General features: G+C 37.3%; 1 protein-coding gene across 2 annotated transcripts; it reads left to right on the top strand.

Moving 5' to 3' along the window:
• The first annotated feature begins 147 nt into the window (after positions 1–147).
• On the top strand, positions 148–18772 carry GTF2A2 (general transcription factor IIA subunit 2). Of its 2 annotated transcripts, XM_044229968.1 has the most exons (6): positions 148–295; positions 650–793; positions 10496–10617; positions 11390–11494; positions 16168–16294; positions 18480–18772. In XM_044229968.1, the coding sequence occupies exons 3-6, from the start codon at positions 10546–10548 to the stop codon at positions 18503–18505; spliced, it is 330 nt and encodes a 109-aa protein (XP_044085903.1). In that variant the 5' UTR covers positions 148–295; positions 650–793; positions 10496–10545; the 3' UTR covers positions 18506–18772. The 2 variants fall into 2 exon arrangements, with proteins under 2 accessions (XP_044085903.1, XP_044085904.1); XM_044229969.1 differs by lacking the exons at positions 148–295; positions 650–793 and adding an exon at positions 835–1056.
• Positions 18773–22397: the final 3625 nt, after the last annotated feature.

Here is a 22397-nt window from a genome sequence, read left to right as displayed (position 1 = left end):
TGCCATAAATGAGACTGTTCTGCTTATAGGCCTGCTCAGAGAGTGAGTCTACTTGGTAACACTTACGTATTTACTCCTTAATCACTGTTCAGCTACTTAATGGCAAACAGCTGTACACATATTGCTGCCTTTAATCCACATTTAGGATACCATTTGGATTTTCATAAACCCATATATATTGAAATGTTTGTCTTCCATTAGGTACAAATTTTAAGTACAAATTCTCCCACATTAAAATTCTTCAGGAATCACAAGCGCTTGCCGGGCTAAGTGAATTGCAGCCCTGTTTTGAATGGTAAGTCCTGCTCTAATCTTCACAATTTGTCTTCAATTTAGTATTGCAGCGTCTTCAACAGTATTACCTAGAACATACTTAAGGCATAAAGTGTGACAGCCCCTAACATTGCTAATTGTGTATCTAACAGTGGATAAGATTAATCTCTCAAAGTTAGAATTCCCTTGTGCATGATTTGGCAAACCTGGTGAATTACTCGGAAAGGAAGCAAGTTCACCTGTCTGGGGCTTGAAAGCCGCAGGCCCCACGCCCCTCCTCCCTCCCCACCCCGCCCTCCCCAGGCCAGTCTGGAACGGCGCGTCGGAGCGGGGCTGGGCGGGGCCTCCCGGCCCACTCGCATGCTGTCACTTCCAGGTTCGGCGAGCACTTCCGGGTCGTCGGCACTGCTCTGCGGCTCCTGCGGCGGCCGAAGAGGTGGTCGGGAAGTGGGTGCTTCCTGCTGGACTGCTGGCTGCTCCGCTTCAGTCCGCTCCGCGGCGGGAAGCGCCTTCCCCACAGGTACTTGGTGAGCCGGGCCCACGCTCCCTGCGGTCCCGAGAGGTGGGGCTGCGGTTGGTTGGGTCTCGGAGGGCTGCGCGGAGGGCAGGGGCCCAAGGTGGGCCCGTTACCGAGTTCGCTGCCGGGAGGCCCCCGCGGCCGGTACCCGCGAATGAAAAGTGCGGGAGGCGGTGGCGTCCTCTGCCGGGAGGTTTGTGGTCGTCCGGGCGCCAGCCGAGCGGTCCTGGGGAAGGTCCTCAACCCAAAGCGGGATTTTTAGCCAGGTGAATGTCTTTACGCATCTAGAGTTGTGTTGTGCTGTTTTTGTCAAGTATCAGGAGCGCGCATTCTGTTAGTGTCTCATTCCTATGCTGCTGCGCTTATTTGAAGTCTGCCTTGAACTTCCAGCCAGCTCCCTCAGGGTAATGAATTTAAACAGGACCAGGACTACAGAGTTAATTCCGAACGTGGAGCCCTTGTAATTTTCTCAACTGCAGAATGAAGGAGCACGAAATTGATGTGGCGATACCAGATCTAACAGATTTGAATACTGCATAAGAAATTTTTAAGAATCTAAGATCATTAAAGCAAGGAACTTTAACAAATGTATAAATAACTTAGAGCTCCTTTTTAAATTAGTATTTATTGAGGTGTAATTGACACATTAGTTTCAGGTTCGTGTTTTCCTTTTCGTCAAATAAATAGGAGAAGCGGAATTGCTGGATCATTTGGTAGTTCTATTTTTAATTTTTGAGGAACCTCCATACTGTTTTCCACAGTGTTTGCAAGCAGTTTGCATTCCCGCCAACAGTGCACAGGGGTCTCGTTTTCTCTACCTTCTCGCCAGCATTTATTTCCTGTCTTGTTAATAATAGCCATTTTAACAGGTGTGAGGTGATATCTCATTGTGGTTTTAATTTGCATTTTCCTGAGCATTCGTGGTCTTAAACATCTTTTCATATGTTTGTTGTTGACCTGTATGTGTTCTTTGGGAAAATGTCTGGATCTTTTCTGCCCGTTTTTTAATCGGCGAGTTTGATGTTGAGTTGTATGAATTCTTTATATATTTTGGATATTAGCTTCTTATTACATGATTTGCAGATAGTTTCTCCCATTCCAGTATGTTGCCTTTGTTTTTTTTTTAATGTACAATTATGTTTATTTAGTATTACTTTGAACCTCTTTGTTTGGCTGTATGCCTTGTGTTCATAATTCCAGTTTCACTTGTCCTCTCTCTTTAATATTTAACTCTTATATTGTGTATGTAGCATATATATGAAAGTCAGTATTTTGAATGATTCAAACCTTCTATGTCTGTTTTACATGGGCTCCCTCTACTATATTGTGTCCCCAGCCTTACAACTACAAATCTGTTCTCTGAATCTACATGCTTTTTTTTTTTTTCCCTTTCTGGTTTTCGATTCCACATGTATCCAGTATCATACGTATTTGCCTTTCTCTTTCTCACTTAACTTCATTTAATGATAATGCCCATTATATCGATTCCTGCTATAAATGGCAAGATTTCATTCTTTTTATGGTGGAATAATATTCCATTGTGATATATTCCCCACAGTTTCTTTACCCATTGATGGACATTTAGGTTGCTCCTATAGCTTGGCTATTATAATGTTGCCGTGAACATATATATTTCTTTTCAAGTTAGTGTTTTCATTTTGGGGGGCTAAATACTCAGTAGCGGAATTGCTGTATCATATGGTGGTCATGTTTTTAATTTTCTGAAGAACATCCACACTGTTTTCCATAGTGGCTTTACCAATTTAAATTCCCACCAGTAGTGCACAGGGGTTCCCTTTTCCCCATATCCTCACCAACGCTTGTTATTTCTTGTCTTTTTGATAATAGTCATTCTGACAGATGTGAGGTCATACCTCATTATGGTTTTGATTTGCATTTCCCTGATGATTAGTGATGTGGAGCATCTTTTCATGTGTCTGTTGGCCATCTGTATGTCTTCTTTGGAAAAATGTCTATTCATATCTTCTGCCAATTTTTAAATTGAGTTACTTGTTCTTTTGCTCTTGAGTTGTATAAATTATATATTTGGGATATTAATTTCTTACATGATTTGCAAATTTTTTTTCATTCAGTAGGCTGCCTTTTTGTTTTGTTGGTTTCCTTTGAGAAGCTTTTTAGTATGAGGTAGTCCTACATTTGTTATTTTTGCTTTTTTAAATTTTGCTTCTGGTGTCAAATTAAAAAATTATAGCACCAGTGTCGGGGAGCTACTGTAACTGTGTTTTCTCCTAGGAGTTTTATAGTTTCAGGTTTTACATTCAAGTCTTTAATCCGTTTCGAGTTGATTATTGTGTATAGTGTGGTAAGTTAGTGGTCCGGTTTCATTCTTCTGCATGTGTTTGTGTAGTTATCTCAAGACCATTTATTGAAGATACTGTCCTTTCACCCAATAGATGGTCTTGACTTCATTCATTGAGCATCTATGCATGGGTTCTTTATGGGCTATTAGATTCTGTTGATGTGTGTGTCTGTTTTGTGCAAGTACTATACTGTTTTGATTATCATAGCTTTCTGATATTGTGGGATCAGGGAGAATGATTCCTCCAGCTTTGTTCTTTCTCAAGATTGCTTTGGCTATTAAGGGTTTGGTGGTTCCATACAAATTTTAGGATTGTTCTGTCTCTTTGAAAAATACCGTTAGGATTTTGATAGGGATTGCATTGAATTGTAAATTGCTTTGGGTAATAAGAATATATTATTAATATTAATTCTTCTAACCCATGAGCATGGAATGTCTTTCCATTTATTTTGTCATCTTCAGTTTCTCTTATTAATGTTTTGTAGTTTTCAACATACAGATATTTTCTCTCCTGGTTAGATTTATTTCTAGGTATTTTGTTCCTTTTGATGCAGTTGCAAATGTGATTGTTTTATTTCTCTGGTAGTTTTGTTATTTTATCTTTTCCTTTCCAGTTTGGCTGGCTTTTATTCCTATTTCTTGCCTAATTGCTCTGGAAGGACTTCTAGTACTTTGTCAAATACAATAATTGGACTGGAATCTTGTCTTGTGATCTCAGAGGCAAGGCTTTTAGCTTATAGCTATTGACTGTGATGTTAGCTATGGGCTTGTCCTATGTGGCCTTTATTATGTTGAGGTATGTTCCCTCTAAATCTACTGCATTGAGAGTTACCATAAATGGATGTAGAATTTTGTCAGATGCTTTTTCTGCATGTATCGAGATGGTCATAGGATTTTTATCCTTTATTTTGTTAATATGGTTTATCACATTGGCAGATTTGATGCCATTGAACCATTTCTCTACCCTCAAATAAATCCCCCTTGATCATGGTGTATGATCCTTTTAATGTATTGTTGAATTCAGTTTGCTAATATTGAGGATTTTTGCATGTATATTCATCAAGGATATTGGCCTGCAATTTTTTTTTCTTGTGGCTTCCTTGTCTGGTTTTGGTTTCAGGGTAATACTGCACTCTTCAAATGCGTTTGGAAGAGTTTTCCTTTTCTATTCTTTTTTAATGATTTATGTATTTATTTGAGAGAGGGAGAGAGCACGTGACTAAGCGCCCAAGTTGGGGGAGGTGCAAAGGGAAAGAATCTTCACTCAGTCACCACGATAAGTGTAGTCACTGTCACCATACTGATGTTATTACAGTATTGTTGACTATATTCTCTATGCTGTACTTTTCATCTCTGACTTATTTTATAACTGGGAGTATACCATTTACTCCCCTTTATCTATTTTGCCCATTCTTGCCACTGGCCTCCCTCTGGCAACCACTAGTTCTCTGTATTAGAGTCTGTTTTGTTTTGTTGGTTTTTTTTTTTAGAGTCCTCCTGTAGGTGAAATCATACAGTATTTGTCTTTCTCTGTCTGATTTATTTCACTTCCCATAATACCCTCTGGATTCATCAGTGTTGTCTCAAATGACAACATATTCTTTTTTATGGCCGAGTAATATTTGTTTATACCACAGTTCTGTAGGGAGTTTTGAGTATGATTGACACACACAATGTTACATTAGTTTCAGGTGTACAGCTAGTGATTAGGCAAGTTGATACACCTTATGTTCACAAGGGTAGCTACCATCTATCCTGTTACATTGCTTTTCAATATCATTGACTGTATTCCTTATGCTGTACCTTTTATTCTCATGACTTACTCATTCCATAACTAGAAGCCTGTCTCTCCCTCTCCCCTTCACCCATTTTATCCAACTCCTCGCCCCTCTTCTCTCTGCCAACCATCAGTCTCTGCTTAGTTTGCTTTTTGTTTATCCATTTGTTAGGTTGTGTGTGTGTGGGTTTTTTAAAAATCTTTTGTTTCCACTTGTGAGTAGAATCATAAGGTATTTATCTTTTTCAGTCTGACTTATTTCTCTTATTATAAGACACTCTACCTCCATCCATGTTGTCTTAAATGGCATGATGCCATCCTTTTCTATGGCTGAGTACTAGTCCATTGTGTGTATATATACCACATTTTCCTTACCTGTTTTTCTCCAGATGGACACCTGGGTTCCATATCTTGGCTATTGTAAATAATGCAGCAACAAACATAGGGGTGCATATATTTTTTCAAATCAGTGTTTTCAATTTTGGGGGTTAATACCTACTACTGAAATTAATGGATTATATGGTATTTCTTTTTTTTTTTTTTTTTGAGATCCCCCCCCCCATATTGTTTTCCACAGTGGCTGCCCCAGTTTACATTCCTGCCAACGGTACAAGAGCATTCATTCCCTTTTCTCCACATCCTCTCCAACATTTGACATTTCTTGTGTTTTTGATACTAGCCATTCTCATAGAATGAGTGAAATGAGATTTCATGGTTTTGATTTGCCTTTCCCTGACGATTAGTGATGTTGAGTATCTTTTCATGTGTCTATTGGCCACTTACTTGTATGTCTTCTTTGGAAAGAGGTCTATTCAGGTCTGCCTAATTTTTAACCAGATTACTTGATGATTTGGTGTTGAGTTATAGTTGTTCTTCATATATTTTGGATATTAACCCCTTATCAGATATATCCTTTGCAGAAATCCTCTCCCCCTCACAAGGTTGCCTTTGGTTTTATTGATGGTTTCCTCTGTTGTGTAAAAGCTCTTTATTTTGGTGTAGTCCAGTAGTTTAGTTTTTGCTTTTGTTCCCTATGCCTGAGGAGACCTATGCATAAATAAGCTGGTAAGGGTAATGTCCAAGAGATTACTGCCTATGTTTTTCTTCCAGGAGTTTTATGATTTCAGGCCTCCCATTTAGGTCTTTAATCCATTTTCTGTTTATTTTGTGTATGGTGTAAGAAAATGATCCAGCACCATTTATTGAAGATTTACTCTTTTGCCTGTTGTATATTCTTGCCTCTTTTGTGATAAGTTAATGGACTGTAAAAATATGGGTTTATTTCTGGGCTCTGTATTCTGTTCCATTCACATGTCTGTTTTTATGCCAATACCATAATGTTTTAATTACTTTAACTTTGTAGTGTAGACTGAAATCAGGAAGCATATTGCCTCCAGCTTTGTTCTTTGTCGGGATTGCTTTAGCTATGTGGGTTTGTGTTCCATATAAATTTTAGGATTGTTTGTTGTAGTTCTGTGGAAAATGAGAGTGGAATTTTGATATGGATTGCATTGAACATGTAGATTGCTTTGGGTAATATGGGCATTTTAACAGCATTCTTCCAACTCATGAGCAAGGAATACCTTTCCATTTATTTTTGTTGTCTTCAATTTCTTTCTTCAGTATTTTATAGTTTTTGGTGTACAGGGCTTTCACCTTGCTTAAATTTATTTTTAGGTATTTCATTCATTTTGATGCAATTGTAAATGGGATTGTTTTAATTTCTGTTAGTTCATTGCTGACTTAGAGCTATTATCTAAATAACTCTTAGACTGTTGCCAAAAGAGTATGACACAGGATTTGGTACTCCTACTTTGTCAGGTGTATATCTCCATTGTGACCTCTCCTTGTGCTTTTTAACTCTCACCCACCCACCCACCACGCACATACTCGGTTTCTTGCCCTCATTAATTTACCAAACAGATATTTATTTGGCTTCCGTTATGAGTCAGTTACAGGTACTTGCTTTACTTAAGTGTACAAAACAGACAAAAGTCCCTGTTGAAGGATGTAGAAAGTAATTACATAATGTGTTAGGTGATGGTGCCATCAAAAAAGGAAAAGGGGGTTTGGGAAGTTCCAGAGTGGAGGTGGAAGTTGGTATTTTAAGTACGGCCATCAGTATAAGCCTCATTAAGTATATATTATACTTGAAGGAATTACAAGAACCAAGTGGATGCCCGGAAGAAGAGTATCCAGGTGGAAAGAGCCGCCTTTGCAAAGGCTTACATAGGGAGGTACATGTCTGTCATGTTCTAAGAATAACATGGAAGACCATGTGTCTGTAGAAGGGTGAGAGCAAGGGAGAGATCCTAGGTAGCCACATTTTTGTAAGGATTGAGTAAAATGGAAGCCATGGGAGTTTTGGAGCTGAAAAGAGATATGGGCTGCTAGATTGGGATTAAAGTGTAGGGACAGCGGGGAAGCAGGGCAGCCTAGTAGGAAGCTGTTTCAGTAATCCAGTTGCAGATGACCATAGCACAGACCAGGGTGATAACAATGGAAATGGTGAGAAATGGATGGATTTTGAATGCATTTTGAAGATAGTTTACAGGATTTTCTAGGGATTGGATGTAAAGGTGAGATGAGGGGAGTAGGGGAGAATTTCAAAGGTTTTTGCATAAGCCCATAGAAGTATGGAGTTACCTCACCTAAAATAGGAAAGACAAAAAGTAAAGATGTTGAGTAGGCAGTTGGAACCAGGAGTTCAAGGGCAAGGTATAGGAAAAGGATGAATCTGTGAGCTTAAGAGAACAACCCAGAAAGCGTAATGCCCCAGAAGCTTAGCCAAGATCCTTTATCAAAGAGGAAGGAGTAATTAGCTGTGTCAAATGATTAAGTCTGGAGAGGAGTAAGAATTTTGTGTTAGCTTTACTAGTGCCATTGGTGACCTTCACCATCTGTTTATTTTGAATGTTGGAGGCAAAAGCCTATAAGGAGTGAGTCTGTGATGAGTGAGTAGAAGAGAAAATGCGAGAAAAGGAATGAGAAGGCACTGCGTACAGACAACTCTTAGGAGCATTGCCGCACAGAGAAATGTAGTGCAGCTAGTGAGGAAAGGGAGTCGCGACTTTATTTATTTATTTAGGAAGATGGGAGAAGTAGCCACCTGTTTGCTGATGGCAATAATCCATAAAGATGGGAAATTTGACGGTAAGGGAGAGGAGGACTAATTATATTGTTGGAACAATATTCTTGAGTGTACTAGAGAGAATAGCTTGATGCAGAGATAGAAAGATTGTATTTGCATAGCAGCATGGATAGTTTGGCTATAGTGACTGGCAGGCAGGCAGGCAGAGTATGTGGTTACAGATACTGGTAGATGGTTTGATGCCATTTTGAGAGACTGGAAGTTTTCATTGCTTCATTTTCTTCAGTAAAGTAGAAAACTTTGTATTATACTTGGACAAATTTATAATATTTGATAATAGTGTTTAGGCATATCACCAGTGACTTACTAACAAATACTTACTGAATACATTCTCTCTACTAGGCATTGTTCTAGATGGTAAATATATAACTGAACAAAGTCCCCATCCTTATGGAACATCTCTTTTAGTGAATGGAAACAATAAGCGTATATATGTCAGCTTCAGTGAATGGTATGAATGAAAATAAAGTAGTATAAGGAGTAAGAGAGGTAGTTCCTTTTTATAGGTTGGCCACAGAAGTTTTTTCTGATGAAGTGACATTTGAGCAGAGGTCTGAATAAATCAGGGAGTGAACCATGAAGGGATCTGGTAAGAACATTTGAACCAAAAAGGACAGACAGTGCAAAGATCCTAGTGCAAGACTATCTTGCCATACTGAAAACCAGCAAGGGACCACCAGTATGATTGCAGCAGAGGGAATGAAGGAATAAGTGGCAGAAGGCTAGTTCATTGAGGTAATGGAGGACCACAATCGTGTTTTTTACTCTGAAACAGGGTGCTGCTATTGGAGGTTTTGAATAAAGGGGGATTGGGGTAATTTGTTTTGATTTATGTTTGAAAAGGCTCAGTGTGGCAGCTGTAGGGGCAGGGGTTTTACTGGCCATGGTAGAAACCCAGAGACCTCTTATGGGGCTATCATAGCAATCTTGCTGGTAGATGATGAGGACTTGATGGTGTAGTACTGGAGATGATAAAGGTTGTCAGCTTCTGGCTATACTTAGAAGAGCTGAAAAGATTGACAGATTAGATGGAGAGTGAGAGGGAAGCTAATGTCGAGTGAGAGAGAAGCTAATGTCGAATGTAAAACTGCGGGTGGGGGGACTAGATTTACTGTTTACTAAGGTGAGTGAGGTGAGGGTAGAAAGGGTTTGGAGGGACAGTACCAGGAATTCAGTTTTTGATACATTTCATTTGAGCTTCCTAATTGATATTTCCATTCATTGGCAAGGAGGCAGCTTTATATAGGGCAACAAGGGGAGAAGGACTGGAGATAGACATTCGGGCGTCATCAGCAGATAGCCTAATACTAAGGGAGTTAAAGCATCTAGAGAAGACCTAAGAAGCCTTAGGGCATTCAAGTAGAAGTCAGGTACCTGCAGAGGGATGGGCCAAAGAAAACAAAAACAGTAGTATCCAGTGAGTTAGGAGGAGAGAATGAAGTGTGGGGCCCCAAAAGCCAAAGAAAAGGTTTCAAGAAAGCAGAAATGATCTCATATCAAGTGTTCACAGGTATATAATGTGAAGACTGATAACCAGTCATTATTTTTGCTGAGTTTTGCCTGATAACTCCCTGTATATGTCTCCTGTCCTTCTCTAAGCTGAAAGTGCCACGAGGTCAGGGATCTTGTGTATGACTTATAGCTCAGTATTTGTTGAATCTCTACTACTGTCCCCCTATTCAAGCCCTCATCTTCCAGTACATTCACCCTGGCATCCCTCCCGTTGGAACAAATACATTCATGCCATCTTCTTCATACTTAGACCTTAGTACTGTGGGACAACTTACAGTTCTCTCTACAAACTGTACCATTTTCATACCTTTCAGCCTACGATGATCTGCTTTTGCTTGGCTAAAGTCTAGCTTAAAGAATCAGGAAGCTTTTGTTAACAAGTTCACTCAGTCCACATACACTGTGTACATCTATCATGGTGCTTATTCTCTACTGAGTTAATTGCTGTTTTGTATATCTGTTACCCTCTGTAGAGTATAAGGTTTTTAGAGTCCAGGAGCATATTCTATCCATCTTCCTCCTGCCTAGCACAGTGCTGTCTTCTTGGTAGGCATTCTATAAATACCAAATGTTAATTAAAATAAAGAAAATGAAGTGCAGGGCATTCACATGTTGAGCCAAACATTGTCTGGATCACTGAGTGATGGTAAGGAGAAAGGAATAGTAGAACGTACACAATAAATTGATTCTAGATTAGGTCAAAAGGCAGACTTTTAAAAGAAATGGTAAAGATGTACCTTTTAATAAATATATCTATGCTTTGTATAAAGGAGTATAAATGCCCATGTCAAAGTAACAAAAAGAAAGAAAAATAATTTTTAATCTTCTTTGTGTTAATTATATAACAGTTTGCAATTATTATAAGTTATAATAGCATATATTAGGATGTATGAAGTAGACTATTCATGGTTTATAATGTTTAATATTTTCATATTAAATCTTTAGGACATCAATGCAAGCCTGAATAAGAAAAACCAACTTCTTCCTCCTAAGCCATGGCATATCAATTATACAGAAATACAACTTTGGGAAACAGTCTCCAGGAGAGCCTTGATGAGCTCATACAGGTGGGAGACTAAAAACCAACTTTTACTTAGATGAGTCTATAATAAGTTTTGTTAGAGCCCTTCTTGCAGGCAAAGTAATGAGGTTAAGTACCTTAGAATCTTTGACCCAGCAAGTCAGTATTTATCCCATCCTGACTACAGGGCATAAAATATAATGAAGATCAAATGACATAGTTTAACATGCCCAAATTTTTAAGGATTTTTGTTAAACATAAAAATTGAGATTATTGGTTTTCTCTTACTCATAAAGCATAGTCTCTGTAGATTTAAGATAATTTTGGACTATTTGATAGTCTTTGAGATTTAAATTTGAATTTATATTTCAGTTTTAGGAGAAGTAACCTTTTAAAATAAACTCCTCTAAGAACATAATAAGTATTTCCATTTGTTTTCATAGATTTTATGAGCTTTGATGAGATTGGGTTTTTAAAAAAATAGATGACTGGGCCTGCTTTTTTTTTTTTTTTTTTAAAGAAACTGCATTCCTTCAGTCAATCAAATGCCTCTTTCCAGACACTGTAAAAGAGTAATAGAGTCTTGTCCTGGGAGTGCAACATCACTGCATGTTTTCTTCTCCAAATTATGTTTGGTTAAGATAGTGCAAGAAAATTTCGTCAGGCTTTTACTCCTTAATTGTCAGTATGTTAAAGAATAAGGGAGTCTAGTTTAAGAGGCTCTGGTTAACCTCAGTTAAATTTTAGATGATAATTCATACATATTTTGTCTTTAATGTCCTTCCCTCAAAGGATTTATGACCTTCACTTTTTCTCAGTCTCAACAGATCACCCCCCAACTTGCCCTTCAAGTTCTACTTCAGTTTGATAAAGCTATAAATTCAGCATTGGCGCAGAGGGTCAGGAACAGAGTCAATTTCAGGGTAAGGATATTTTATTAAATCTAAAAGCTTGCACTGGTGGTTGTTAACAACAGTGCTTTTAAGGACCCCTTCATATTTAGGAATCATAAAAGGAAGCAACGGTTTAATTATACTTTACTTTTAAATGACCTCCATACTAAGTTTATCCACTTAATGTGAGACAGTTGTTTTTAGATTTTTATTCCATTGTTTCACAAATAAGCTTATGTATGTTTGGCTGCCTTCCCTGAAGAGTTACTGAGATTTCAAGAGCCTGAACCATTACCTGCAGGATTGAAGGTAAGTGACAAAGTACTCCCTAAAGCTCTTTTCTGTTTTTCAAACTCTGATCTTCACCCATTCCATGGAAGTGCGTTCATGTTGCCTCCCACCGACTCTTATGAAGACCTAAACTGGTAGTAGATCATGGTCTCTTCTGATAGCTTGATCTCATTTGAACAGTAATCCCAAACTGAACAAAATTGTCTTTCTCAACTTGATGGTAAAGTCAAACTAAAAGCCCACTGAAAGTATCATGGTGAAAGAAGTAATTTTACCACATTGATACGGATATTGGTGGAGTCAGATATATATCAGTGTACAATGATATTTAGTTCTATGTAATATTTATGCTTATGATGTTTTAAGGGATACCATACAGTAGAGATTAAAAGGTTACACTATATGAAAAGAACATAGAGGTTAATTTGCTTTTAAGAGAACCAGAGCGTTTGGGGGTTTTCTTAAAGTTTTGAGCTAAAAACTTATTCAGCAAACACTTCAGTGCCTGTTACATACTAGGCATTGTTGTGGATATTGGGTTGGCAGAGAACAAATTTAGTGAAGGGATAAAGCATGCATGTTATAGAATGTTTCGAATGCTTAAAAGCTATCTGGAGTAAAATATATCTTTATAAAATTTTATAAATATGTTCTTCAATTTTTAACAGTAATGATTTTGGCAAAAGTAGGTTGCTGTTTTATACAACTATGTGTACAAATCTGCCAAGATGCTTTAATTTGAAATCAGTCCATGTTGATACCTGATAGTTTTCTAGTTGTATTATTGTCACTCTCCAGTTCCTTTTAGCTAAATTTCTGTTGCATAATGTTTGGTAAGTTTGTGTATTTTTAAAAAATTAGCTTTGAGATCTGACTTTACCATTCTTGTTTTTTCTTTTCCTACTGTTCTAAGCTCAGGCTTTCATTACCTACCTCTCCCATTATGGCAGACTTGATCAATTTTATGTCCACAAAGTTTGCAAATAACGTGTTGTGTTTGGTGGGACATATGACAAAGGCAGAAGAGATCACACATTGGTCATTTCTAATTTTCAAAGGCATTTGGCTAGATCACATTGAAATCCATATTGTTGTAGTGAATTTTACTGACCCCGAGGGCTCATTGAAACAATACTCTTAGATAACGTGGTAAATTTTTTGTTTGTTTGTTTTAAATCCTCAAAAGAATTTCATATAACTGAGATCATTTAGTAGAATGTTACAGGGGGGAAAATCTCCTTGAGTATGAGAATTAAGATTTAATAATTTCTAATTTTTAGGGAGAACATTTCTTTTAAAGAGTCAACGTATGCTTTTGATAGAATGTATGCTGGCAGGTGAGAGTTGTAATTAATGTTAAAATACTAAACTTCTGATAGTAAACATTAAAAGATTTAATGGTCAAGAAAAATCACCCTCTAAATTCCCTGTCTGTTCCATTTTCTACAATAAACAAGATATCTTAAGAATGTTGCCCAATTTTAGATTAATGTTTAAAAAAGAAACCTGTATTTATTAAAGGTGCATTCAAGATACTGTTTGCCAGATCAGTTACTGTGGAAATCAGTTACTTGACCAAAGCCCAATATCAGAATTATTTTTTAATATTTAAAAAGTTCCTTCCACAACATTATTTATTTTAAAGTGTTGATTCTTGAGTTCCTATACTTGATTATGACTTTCTCATAAAGACAGTGAATAAGACATTTAAATAACTAAACATATTGTAATAAAGATTTTATATTTATTAGGGATTCTAGCTCACTAAACAATTCTAAAGAGAAGTGTGACTCGTCAGTTAATTGTCTGTGTTCAGCTCTGGTCATGATCCCAGTGTCCTGGGATTGAGCCCTACCTGGGGCTTCCTGCTCAGCGGGGAGCCTGCTTGTCCCTCTTTCTCTGCCTCAACCCTCACTTGTTCTAGTGCATTCACTCTCACAAAAAAAAAAAAAAATCCACACAACTTAAAATATATCATCTTATGTTCACATTTTATTAAGCTTTTGTTGGCTCAAAAGCATTTAATATAGCAATAAAATAAGTGAAACATTTATATAACAATTCCAATATATATTTGAAAGTGAATGGTCACACACTAGGCTTAAGGCCCAATGACATGGCCTTGTTCAGATAATTGGCATAGCTGTCCCTAATTAGGTATGACAGTAACATTACACACAAGTTCGGGGAGGCTAGAAATGAACATTAAAATTGGCATTTGGCTGTGTAGTCTTCCAAAGACTCAGACTATAGCTAAGGAGATCTACTTTTTTTTATAATTCTTTGTTAACCTAATAAGACATAATAGTATGTCTTACGTGGTTTTCCATGCATTAATCTTACCACTCCACTGAAACTCTTCTGGCCGTGCCATTGCTAAACCTCATGCATAATTTGTGATATTATTGATTAGTTCTGGCTTCCATTCTATGACTCCTCTTTTTCTCAGACCCTTTGTAGTTTAATTATTGGTATTCCTTACATTTAGCTGGGGCTCCACATAGTCTCTGAATGAATGCTTCCAACCCTGTGGCTCTCAAGTCAACGGGCTTATGCGCCCAGGCTTTCTTCTACACACCAGCTGCTTATTGCACATGGTGATTCAGAGTGCACTGTTAATGGAGCCAGAATCTTGAGGGGTAACAAATTTTGTCTCCCCACCATAGCCAATTGGTTGAGGAATTTTTTTTTTCTTTTTAAGATTTTACTTATTTAGAGAGCGTGGGAGAGGAGCAGAGGGACAGGGATAAGCAGACTCTGTGCTGAACGCAGAGCCCAACAAGGGACTCAGTTTCATGACCCTGAGATCATAACCTGAGCAGAAATCAAGAGTCAGATGCTCAACCAGCTGGGCCACCCATGCCCCGCTCTCTCCACTTCTGTTGACCTCTTTGCTGCTGTAATAAAGCCACTCACCCCTCTCTCATTCAGGTATCTGCTGCCTCAGCCTCCAGTCCACTCTGCCTCCAATCAGCTCTTCCTGTTATCAGGAGAAATGCAAATCTGATGATACTGCTTTGTTCAAAATCTTCATTGACCTAAGACCTTTTGGATAGAGCAAAAGCTTTCCAAGGTTCTCTAGGATCTTCTTCCCCTTGGGACTTCCTGACACATTTAGTTTTCTGGAACTTACTGTTCCCTTTATATATGTGTTTTCCTTTCCATTGTCCCACCTCTCCCTTGACTTTTACTCATTTTTCAAAACTTAAACTTCTATTTACGGGAGAAGCCTTCTGTGCCCCATGTGTTCCATAACCTTGGGTGCCCCTAGCTTATTACTCTTTCATGATACTGCTATACTATATATTTTCTTACTTTAATACGCTACCCGAAGCTTGTTGATGACAGGAATCATATTTGTATGCTCAGGGCCTAGCATAGTCCAACAAATAGTACTTACTCATGTTTTTAAAATTTCATTAAGTCATGCATAGCCATTATAGTTTCCCTGATCCTTCTCACTTGATAGAACACAAGATACACTGTAGTTTTTACTATTATGGGTACCACTGCAGAGAATGTTTTTCTGAATTGAAGGTTTGGGGCATATAAATCTCTTACCAATACTACATTTCCTTGTGAAGATTCCATGTGTAGGTATGTCTCAAGTTTTGATTATATGCAGTTGGTGTCTGTCCGTGCACTTGCACCCCATTCTTCAAAAATTTCCTTTTAATGTTTAAGCACATATTCCTGCTCTTTAAAAAAAAAAAAAATCATTTGCACAGGATAGTAATATTGTCATTTCTGGGGCTAATAAAGTAATTCATCTAGGTGAAGCACAGGTTGAAAATTGAATGTTTCTGGATAGTCCCTGCTTCTGCACAAGTTTGGGGTTAACATACAATAAAATGCAGTAGACCCTTGAACAACATGGGTTTGAACTGCATGGATCCACTTAGATACAGATTTTCTCAATAAATACAGTACTGTAAAGGTATTTTCTTAACTTTCTTTTCTGTAGCTTTACTGTAAAAATACAGGATATAATGCACGGAATGTTACAAAATGCTTTAATTGAGTATGTTATTGGTAAGGCTTCTGGTCAACAGTCATTAAATTTGGGTGGAATCTCAAGTGGTGTGTGAATTTTCTACTGCGAGAGCGGTGAACTTTTGTCATGTTGCCACAAGAGGGCAGTAGAATTACAAATTTAAATTTCCTTTCAACTTTTCCCTGTTTCAGCTAAGTTGCAGACTCTTAACAGTGCTTAAAATAGTCTGCTAACTACAGTATATAACTCTTAGTAAAGTTACATAGGGTGGTTTTTTTTAAATGATGGGGTGAAGATCTTAAGGTAAACATTAAATTGCCCTGCTCTTTTAAGAATTAGGCACTTGGTAGCTGAGTTCTCAAATTGCTTTGGGGGGAAAAAATGACTTCATGGTATGTCTAAATGTTTTGTTTTAAAGGGCTCTCTAAATACATACAGATTCTGCGATAACGTGTGGACTTTTGTATTGAATGATGTTGAATTCAGAGAGGTGACAGAACTTATTAAAGTGGATAAAGTGAAAATTGTAGCCTGTGATGGTAAAAGTAAGTGTTTACCTAATTACTGTGAAAGCAAAGCTGCTTGAAACCTTGTTCTTGTGAGTCTTTAGAAAATCTTTGCCTGAAATTATGGGGGGAAATGGCTTCCATCCCAGCTAGATTCTGAATTCCTGATCTCAATTCTCAAACAGTCCTCTCAATGACTTTAGGTGTGAACATTTCATAGGACATGTAGACTGCCTCCACACGTTAAATTTCTGTGAGTTAAAAGTTAAGGGATTTTTTTTCTCCCCATGTTAGTTGCAAATTTGAAGTGTTTAATTTTTGAAATTTATCCTAGTTTCTGTGTTGCTGGATGCCTATACATGTTATTTTTTTTTCATGTTATATTTTTAAAGTAATGATTTAAAGATTTTAAAATAACTGTTAGAACCTTATCAGGTATAATTGTAAATAACCATTCCTGATCTATCTGTGCAGATATATTTTCTGTGGCAGATCCAGGACCTTGTTTAAGTCAAATGTTTCAAAACCTATACATCTTTCTCTTCCATGATTAGCTATTTCCTTTTTGCTAATTATATTTTAAATATATTTTTACTTTATGATCAGAACCATTTGTGTCTAAACAGCTGTTCTGAAATACAGAAGACTATAACTCTAAGAAGGGGAGTTTTGAAAAGCAAAACAAACTGTAGAAATACCTTAAATTTCTCAGGTTTTATGTATTTTGGGTTTCAAAAGAAATAAGCTAACCAGTGAAAAACTGTAAAGAAGATAAAAAAGCATAATTTGCAACACCATCTGTAGATAACATCACTTAATACTTAACTTTCTAGTCTTATGTATCTGTTTTTACAGTAATATACATCCACATATATACATATTTGCCAATACATCATTTTTCAGGGCTGCATAAAATTATACTTTAGCCCCCCCCCACTTTTTCCCCAAAGAAATAAGTCTCTTTTGGGTATCAGAAAGTGTCTAGAACTTAGCAACATTTCAATGACTTGCACTTTTCAGGTTAGCTAGGAGTAATCATTCTTCAACTTTAAGCAAAGATGACTTTTTAATATAGTTATCAAATACTTTGCTATAATGACAGAAAATATGTAACTTTATAGTTTTGGATTACAAGATGTTAACATTTCTACATGTCAAACAATGTATACTTGTTTTGTATTAAGTTTTTACCAGACTCTGGAATTTGGGCATTAATTTATAACTTCTGTATCTCTGTCAAAAGACCAGCAGTAGTCAGTAAAACTTGTACCTACAGAAATTGTTCTGTCTGTACTTCCCAGTAGCCACATATGGCTCTTAAGCATTTGAAAATGTGCTAGGGCAACTAAGAAATTTTAATGTTTTATTTTTTATTTAATTTTATCAGTTAACTAATAGCCACACATAGCTAGGCAGTGGCTACCATGTTGGACATTACAGATACTCTTGCCTACAGATGCAAGATGAGCTGTTTTTTCAAAATTCAGTAGATGAAAAGTAGCAAATCAGCTTTACCTATTGCCATAGCTTCTGAGAAGTTTGCCCCACTTCCAGCACATGGTATTAACTGATCTCTGTTGAGTGTTCAGGAAGAGCTTCAGTTGTGTTCCACGTATGCTGTCAGCAGAAAAAAAAATACAATCTTAGAATGTTTTCTTTCCAAAAGTAAAATATAAAAAGTTTGGCATTTAAAAGTAGAAGTTCAAGTAACAGAGAAACTACCATTCCTTAGTGACCAGATAAATGAGTGTTACTATGAAGTAAGCCCATTTTTTCTAAAAGTCAATTTTCTGACATAGGAAGAGTGATAGTGGCTGGAATTTTGGTATGTGCCTCACCAGGAATTAAAATACAATTTTCTTCTGAAAATTGGTTTAAATTTTGGTTTAAAATTTGAGGACAGTAGAGGACCTGATAGGAAGAAATGGTCATGTAATAGCCCTAGGAACCAAACCAGTATAACTTATATAATGAACCAAGTAATACAATTTGGTTTTTCAGTAACATAACTGGAGAATTAAGAATTATCCTCTTACCTGTGCCTTAAATAACTTTCAAGTTCTCAGAGCAGTTCTTTGATCAGCTTCCCTCAGGTTTACCTTCTCTACTTCCCCAGCCCTCACACCACCATTAGTTCTTTTGTTTTTTTTTTTTTAAAGAGATTATCAAAGTATTTACATTTTAAATTGCTCCTTGAATTTACTCTTTCTCTCCTGTTTCCTAGATACTGGCTCCAATACTACAGAATGAATAGAAAAAAATGGCTTTTTTATGCCATCTTCTGTTGTTATTCATCACTTTTTGAAGAGAAGCATAGAAGAGACTTTTTTTATTTATTCTAGCATCGCGGAAATGACTACACTGTGCTATATATACTACCAGAATTCCAATAGGAAGAAGCTTATAACTATAGCCTCTTACATTACTTTTTCAGCATGAAGAAACAGAAGTTTTTTTTAACAACAAACATTGTTGCCTTCCTAAGAACATTCTTGAATAAACTCATTTTAAAACTCACTGTGAGTAATAAGTGGTACAGCTATTAAGCTAGCAATATGAGGATATTAGATAAGCATTTGCACATCTGGCTTACAAAGGAAATTAGGAAATGCATTCTCTTCACTGAAGGGAAGTGAGTTTCATCAGTAGGGCAAAACCAAATTCTGAATTGGGATAGGTCTTTTTTAAAAATATAAAACCGAAGTACAATTCAATTAGGAAAAGTTAGACAATCTTTACACAGCTTCCAAAACAAAACTTTCATTGTATATAACTTTTATAACCAAAAGTTTTAAATTTGCTATAAAATAACTTTTGTTTATAACCAAAACAAAACTAAAAAAACCTAGCAACATGAAATAGTCTCTACATGACATGTAAATAATTTGTTAAGCTGGCCATATTGGTCATATTTCATACACTTTAAAATTATCTACATCTTAACAGTTACTACAGTTACTAGACTTCCAATAAAAAGTCCTACCAAATATATGCCATATCTTTGTGTACTCAGAAGAAGTTTCTTTGTTTGTCAGTCCAAGTATATATAATGAAGAATGTGGGTTTTCTAAAGTATCAGAGGAAGAATATTGGGCACCGGGTAGGTTAAGTAACTGAAATTTAGCAGCTGATGATAGATGAGTCAAGACCAACTACTTTTAATAAGGATCTGACACTGTTTATTGTTTAGTGAGGGTAGGCTCTCGAGGGTCCCATCCTGTGGTCACCTGCAATTAGTGTGCCAAAGCCACACTGGGATGAAAAATCACCTTTATCTCTCTCTCTGAAAGTTAATGCTGCCGAGAGATAATAGAGTTGGTGGTGATCTTCAGGAAAATAGCTTTTTACAAACCTATTAAAATGTTAAATAGCTTTTTGTATTACACATAGTCCCCCTTTTTTCATTTGTAGAAGCACATTGTGTAACAAGTGTCATTTTTTAAGCAAACACTACTCAAGTGGGATCATTTTTCGCTTTAGCACCACAGACTTTGTAAGATAATAGCAAGCATAACTGACTATTACAAGTGAAACTAAGTGCTATATGTGTGACCTAGCTTTTCCTGGATGAGTGTCACAACAACCCAGAAGAACTTTGTTCCCTTTTTACAAATTAAGAAACCAACTCAACCTCTCTGTACCACCAAAGGGTACATAATTAGGACTTTCCTCAATTGCAACTAATCACAACCAAAGCTTTTTTACTTTGGAGGTTCAACATAATGCTTAAGGGATAGGTGTGTTGATAATAAACAGTAGTGGTAGAAATTTCTGGTTCTTAAAGAGTAAGTCATGATTTAAACTTTTTTTTTTTTCCTAGTAATAGTCACTTATGTCTTACAGAAGGAAGAACAGGGCTGGAGTTGTACACTTGTTTGGGAATTTAAAATACTGTAAATTGTATTGGTAAATTGTGTTTCTGAGAAATGGAGAAGCATTTCTCCTCCCCGGGTGAGGACTTTGGTGTAAGATGTGGCTGACTGACCTGACCTACTAACTGTAATGATAATGACATAGGCCATGCTCTAGGTGCTTCTGTAGTATTTCCTCAGCATGTTAGTGTAATCCTTGACTCCCACATGACCATTTAACGGTTATCTTTGCAGCCCATTCTCGTCATCAGTTCCAGGGTTCTCTTCCTCGCGTTCCCTACCACCCAGCTATCATCTGCTCCAGCCAAGTTTGGTTATATTGGTTATGTCCATTTCTTGCGGCTTTCCTTCTACAAATCCGTATCCTACCAAGCCTTCAAAACTTACAAATACTGATCTCCTCTTAAAAAGGAGTCCTTTAAATACTTGAAAAGACACCACAAGCAACTGGAAGAACGTGGTCTGTTTCACTGCTCACTCAGGTGCTCAATCCAGGTAACGTCATTGGAAATTCATTCCATCAACTGAAGGCTGTTCTTGTGCTTAGGTTAGTCACCATAACCTTTTGCCTAGGCAGGGCTGCAGTAACGCTAGCTCACGTTTCCTCCTGTCCGTTCTCATTACTTGCATACACCTCACACAGCTGACATTTTTATTGTGGTAGGTGTTCTGATGGTCCCACACTTTACTGGAATTGCAAAAGGATCACAGCAAGAGCTCACTCCACTTTGTGCTTTCCCAGCTGGCCACAGGCTCCAATGATAGTAAGTTTACTTGCCTATTAATAGGCAAGGAAGAAAAGGAAGAATAGGAAGAAGAAAAAATCCATTAGTTTTTCTACTGTTAGGACTAAGAGTAAAAGCTGGGCTTTTGTGGTAATGTAGAATCAGTCCACTATAGATCCATTACTAATTCTACTTTTTAACACCCGAATAGTGGGCAGAGAGAATCCTCTTTGACTTTAGTGGGTTGGTTATTGTTTGACTTGTTTATTTTGATCTATCTTCAACTAATTTTGAAAAAGACAGATTTCTTGGTAGACGTCAATTACAATGTGAAGGTAGGTTGCCTTCAGTCTTAATTAGTCAAATTATTTTCAATTAGTAGGAATTAGATTCCTACTAATAGTAAAATTTTGAAAATTTACATGTGTCATGAATATATATATTTTCAACTGGAGAGGTCATTATTTGTAGCCTAGTTATGAAATTTGGACTCAATAAAAGAGCACAGGGTAGGGAAAAGTAGAAGACAGAGTTGACACGAGAATGAGAACACAATACCAGAGGTCGTTAAAGCTGGACAGGGAAATTCTTAGACAGCCTTGAATGGTCTTTGGGGAGGGGAGACACATGAAGCAAAGCTGAAATAATGCAGGAAGATAGGAGCATCCACTCAAGAGTTAAAATTTGGCCTAGAGAAATACTTTTGGGAATGCAAGACCTCCAGATCAGGGAAATTTCACCCAAAAAAGTCAACAGAGCTGAGAGTTCGGGGTATTAATTGTATGGGCATCCGTCCAGACCTGCTGGCCACGACATGATGAGGTTCACAGATCAGAGACTTCAAAGCTGATGGAAGCTCAAAGATCAACCAGTGAATCCCACCTCATTCAGCGCATTATGAAGTTAAGATCAAGAGGGTTCTGCTTCTCCAAGCCCAAAAAGCCAGTCAGGAGAGCCAACTAGAAAACCCCAAAAGCTGTAAAACTAGGTTACATGAAAATACTAGGTGTCCTTTACAGCATCTCTTATTTAAACTTTAAGTCCTTGCTGATGGATAAGTAAGATGTGTGTATTTCTACAATGGAATATTACACAGCCATCAAAAACCCCAAAGTCCTGCCATTTGTATTGATTTGATTGGAACTAGAGGGTATTATGCTAAACAAAATAGGACCATTATCAGGATCTCACTCGTGGAATTTAAGAAACGAAAGAAGATCATAGAGGAAGGGAAGGAAAAATACGATGAAATCAGGGCACATAGATGGCTCAGTCATTTCAGCATCTGCCTTCAGCTCAGGTCATGATCCTGGAGTTCTGGAATTGAGCCTCACATTGGGCTCCCTGCTCAGCAGGGAATCAGCTTCTTCCTCTGACCTTGCCCCCTCTCATCCTCTCTAAAATACATTTAAAAAAATAAAATCCTTAAAAAAAAAAAAAAAGAACGAAAGAAATCAGAGGGAGATAAGCCATAAGAGACTCTTAGTCATAGGAAACAAACAGGATTGCTGGAGGGGTTTAGGGGGAGGGGGATGACATAACTGG

This window comes from Neovison vison, chromosome 13, assembly GCF_020171115.1.
Source record: "Neovison vison isolate M4711 chromosome 13, ASM_NN_V1, whole genome shotgun sequence".
Classification (NCBI taxonomy): domain Eukaryota; kingdom Metazoa; phylum Chordata; class Mammalia; order Carnivora; family Mustelidae; genus Neogale; species Neogale vison.
The sequence above is the reverse complement of the archived record's forward strand: the minus strand, read 5'-3'. Positions and strand labels throughout refer to the sequence as shown.

Bases quoted from the DNA above. Each gene is read 5' to 3' on its own strand.
- GTF2A2 (XM_044229968.1), top strand. From the start codon at position 10,546: ATGGCATATCAATTATACAGAAATACAACTTTGGGAAACAGTCTCCAG. The intron at 11,495-16,167 runs GTAAGGATATTT...TTTGTTTTAAAG, and splicing joins GGAACAGAGTCAATTTCAGG to GGCTCTCTAAATACATACAG. The intron at 16,295-18,479 runs GTAAGTGTTTAC...CCTGTTTCCTAG, and splicing joins TGTAGCCTGTGATGGTAAAA to ATACTGGCTCCAATACTACA.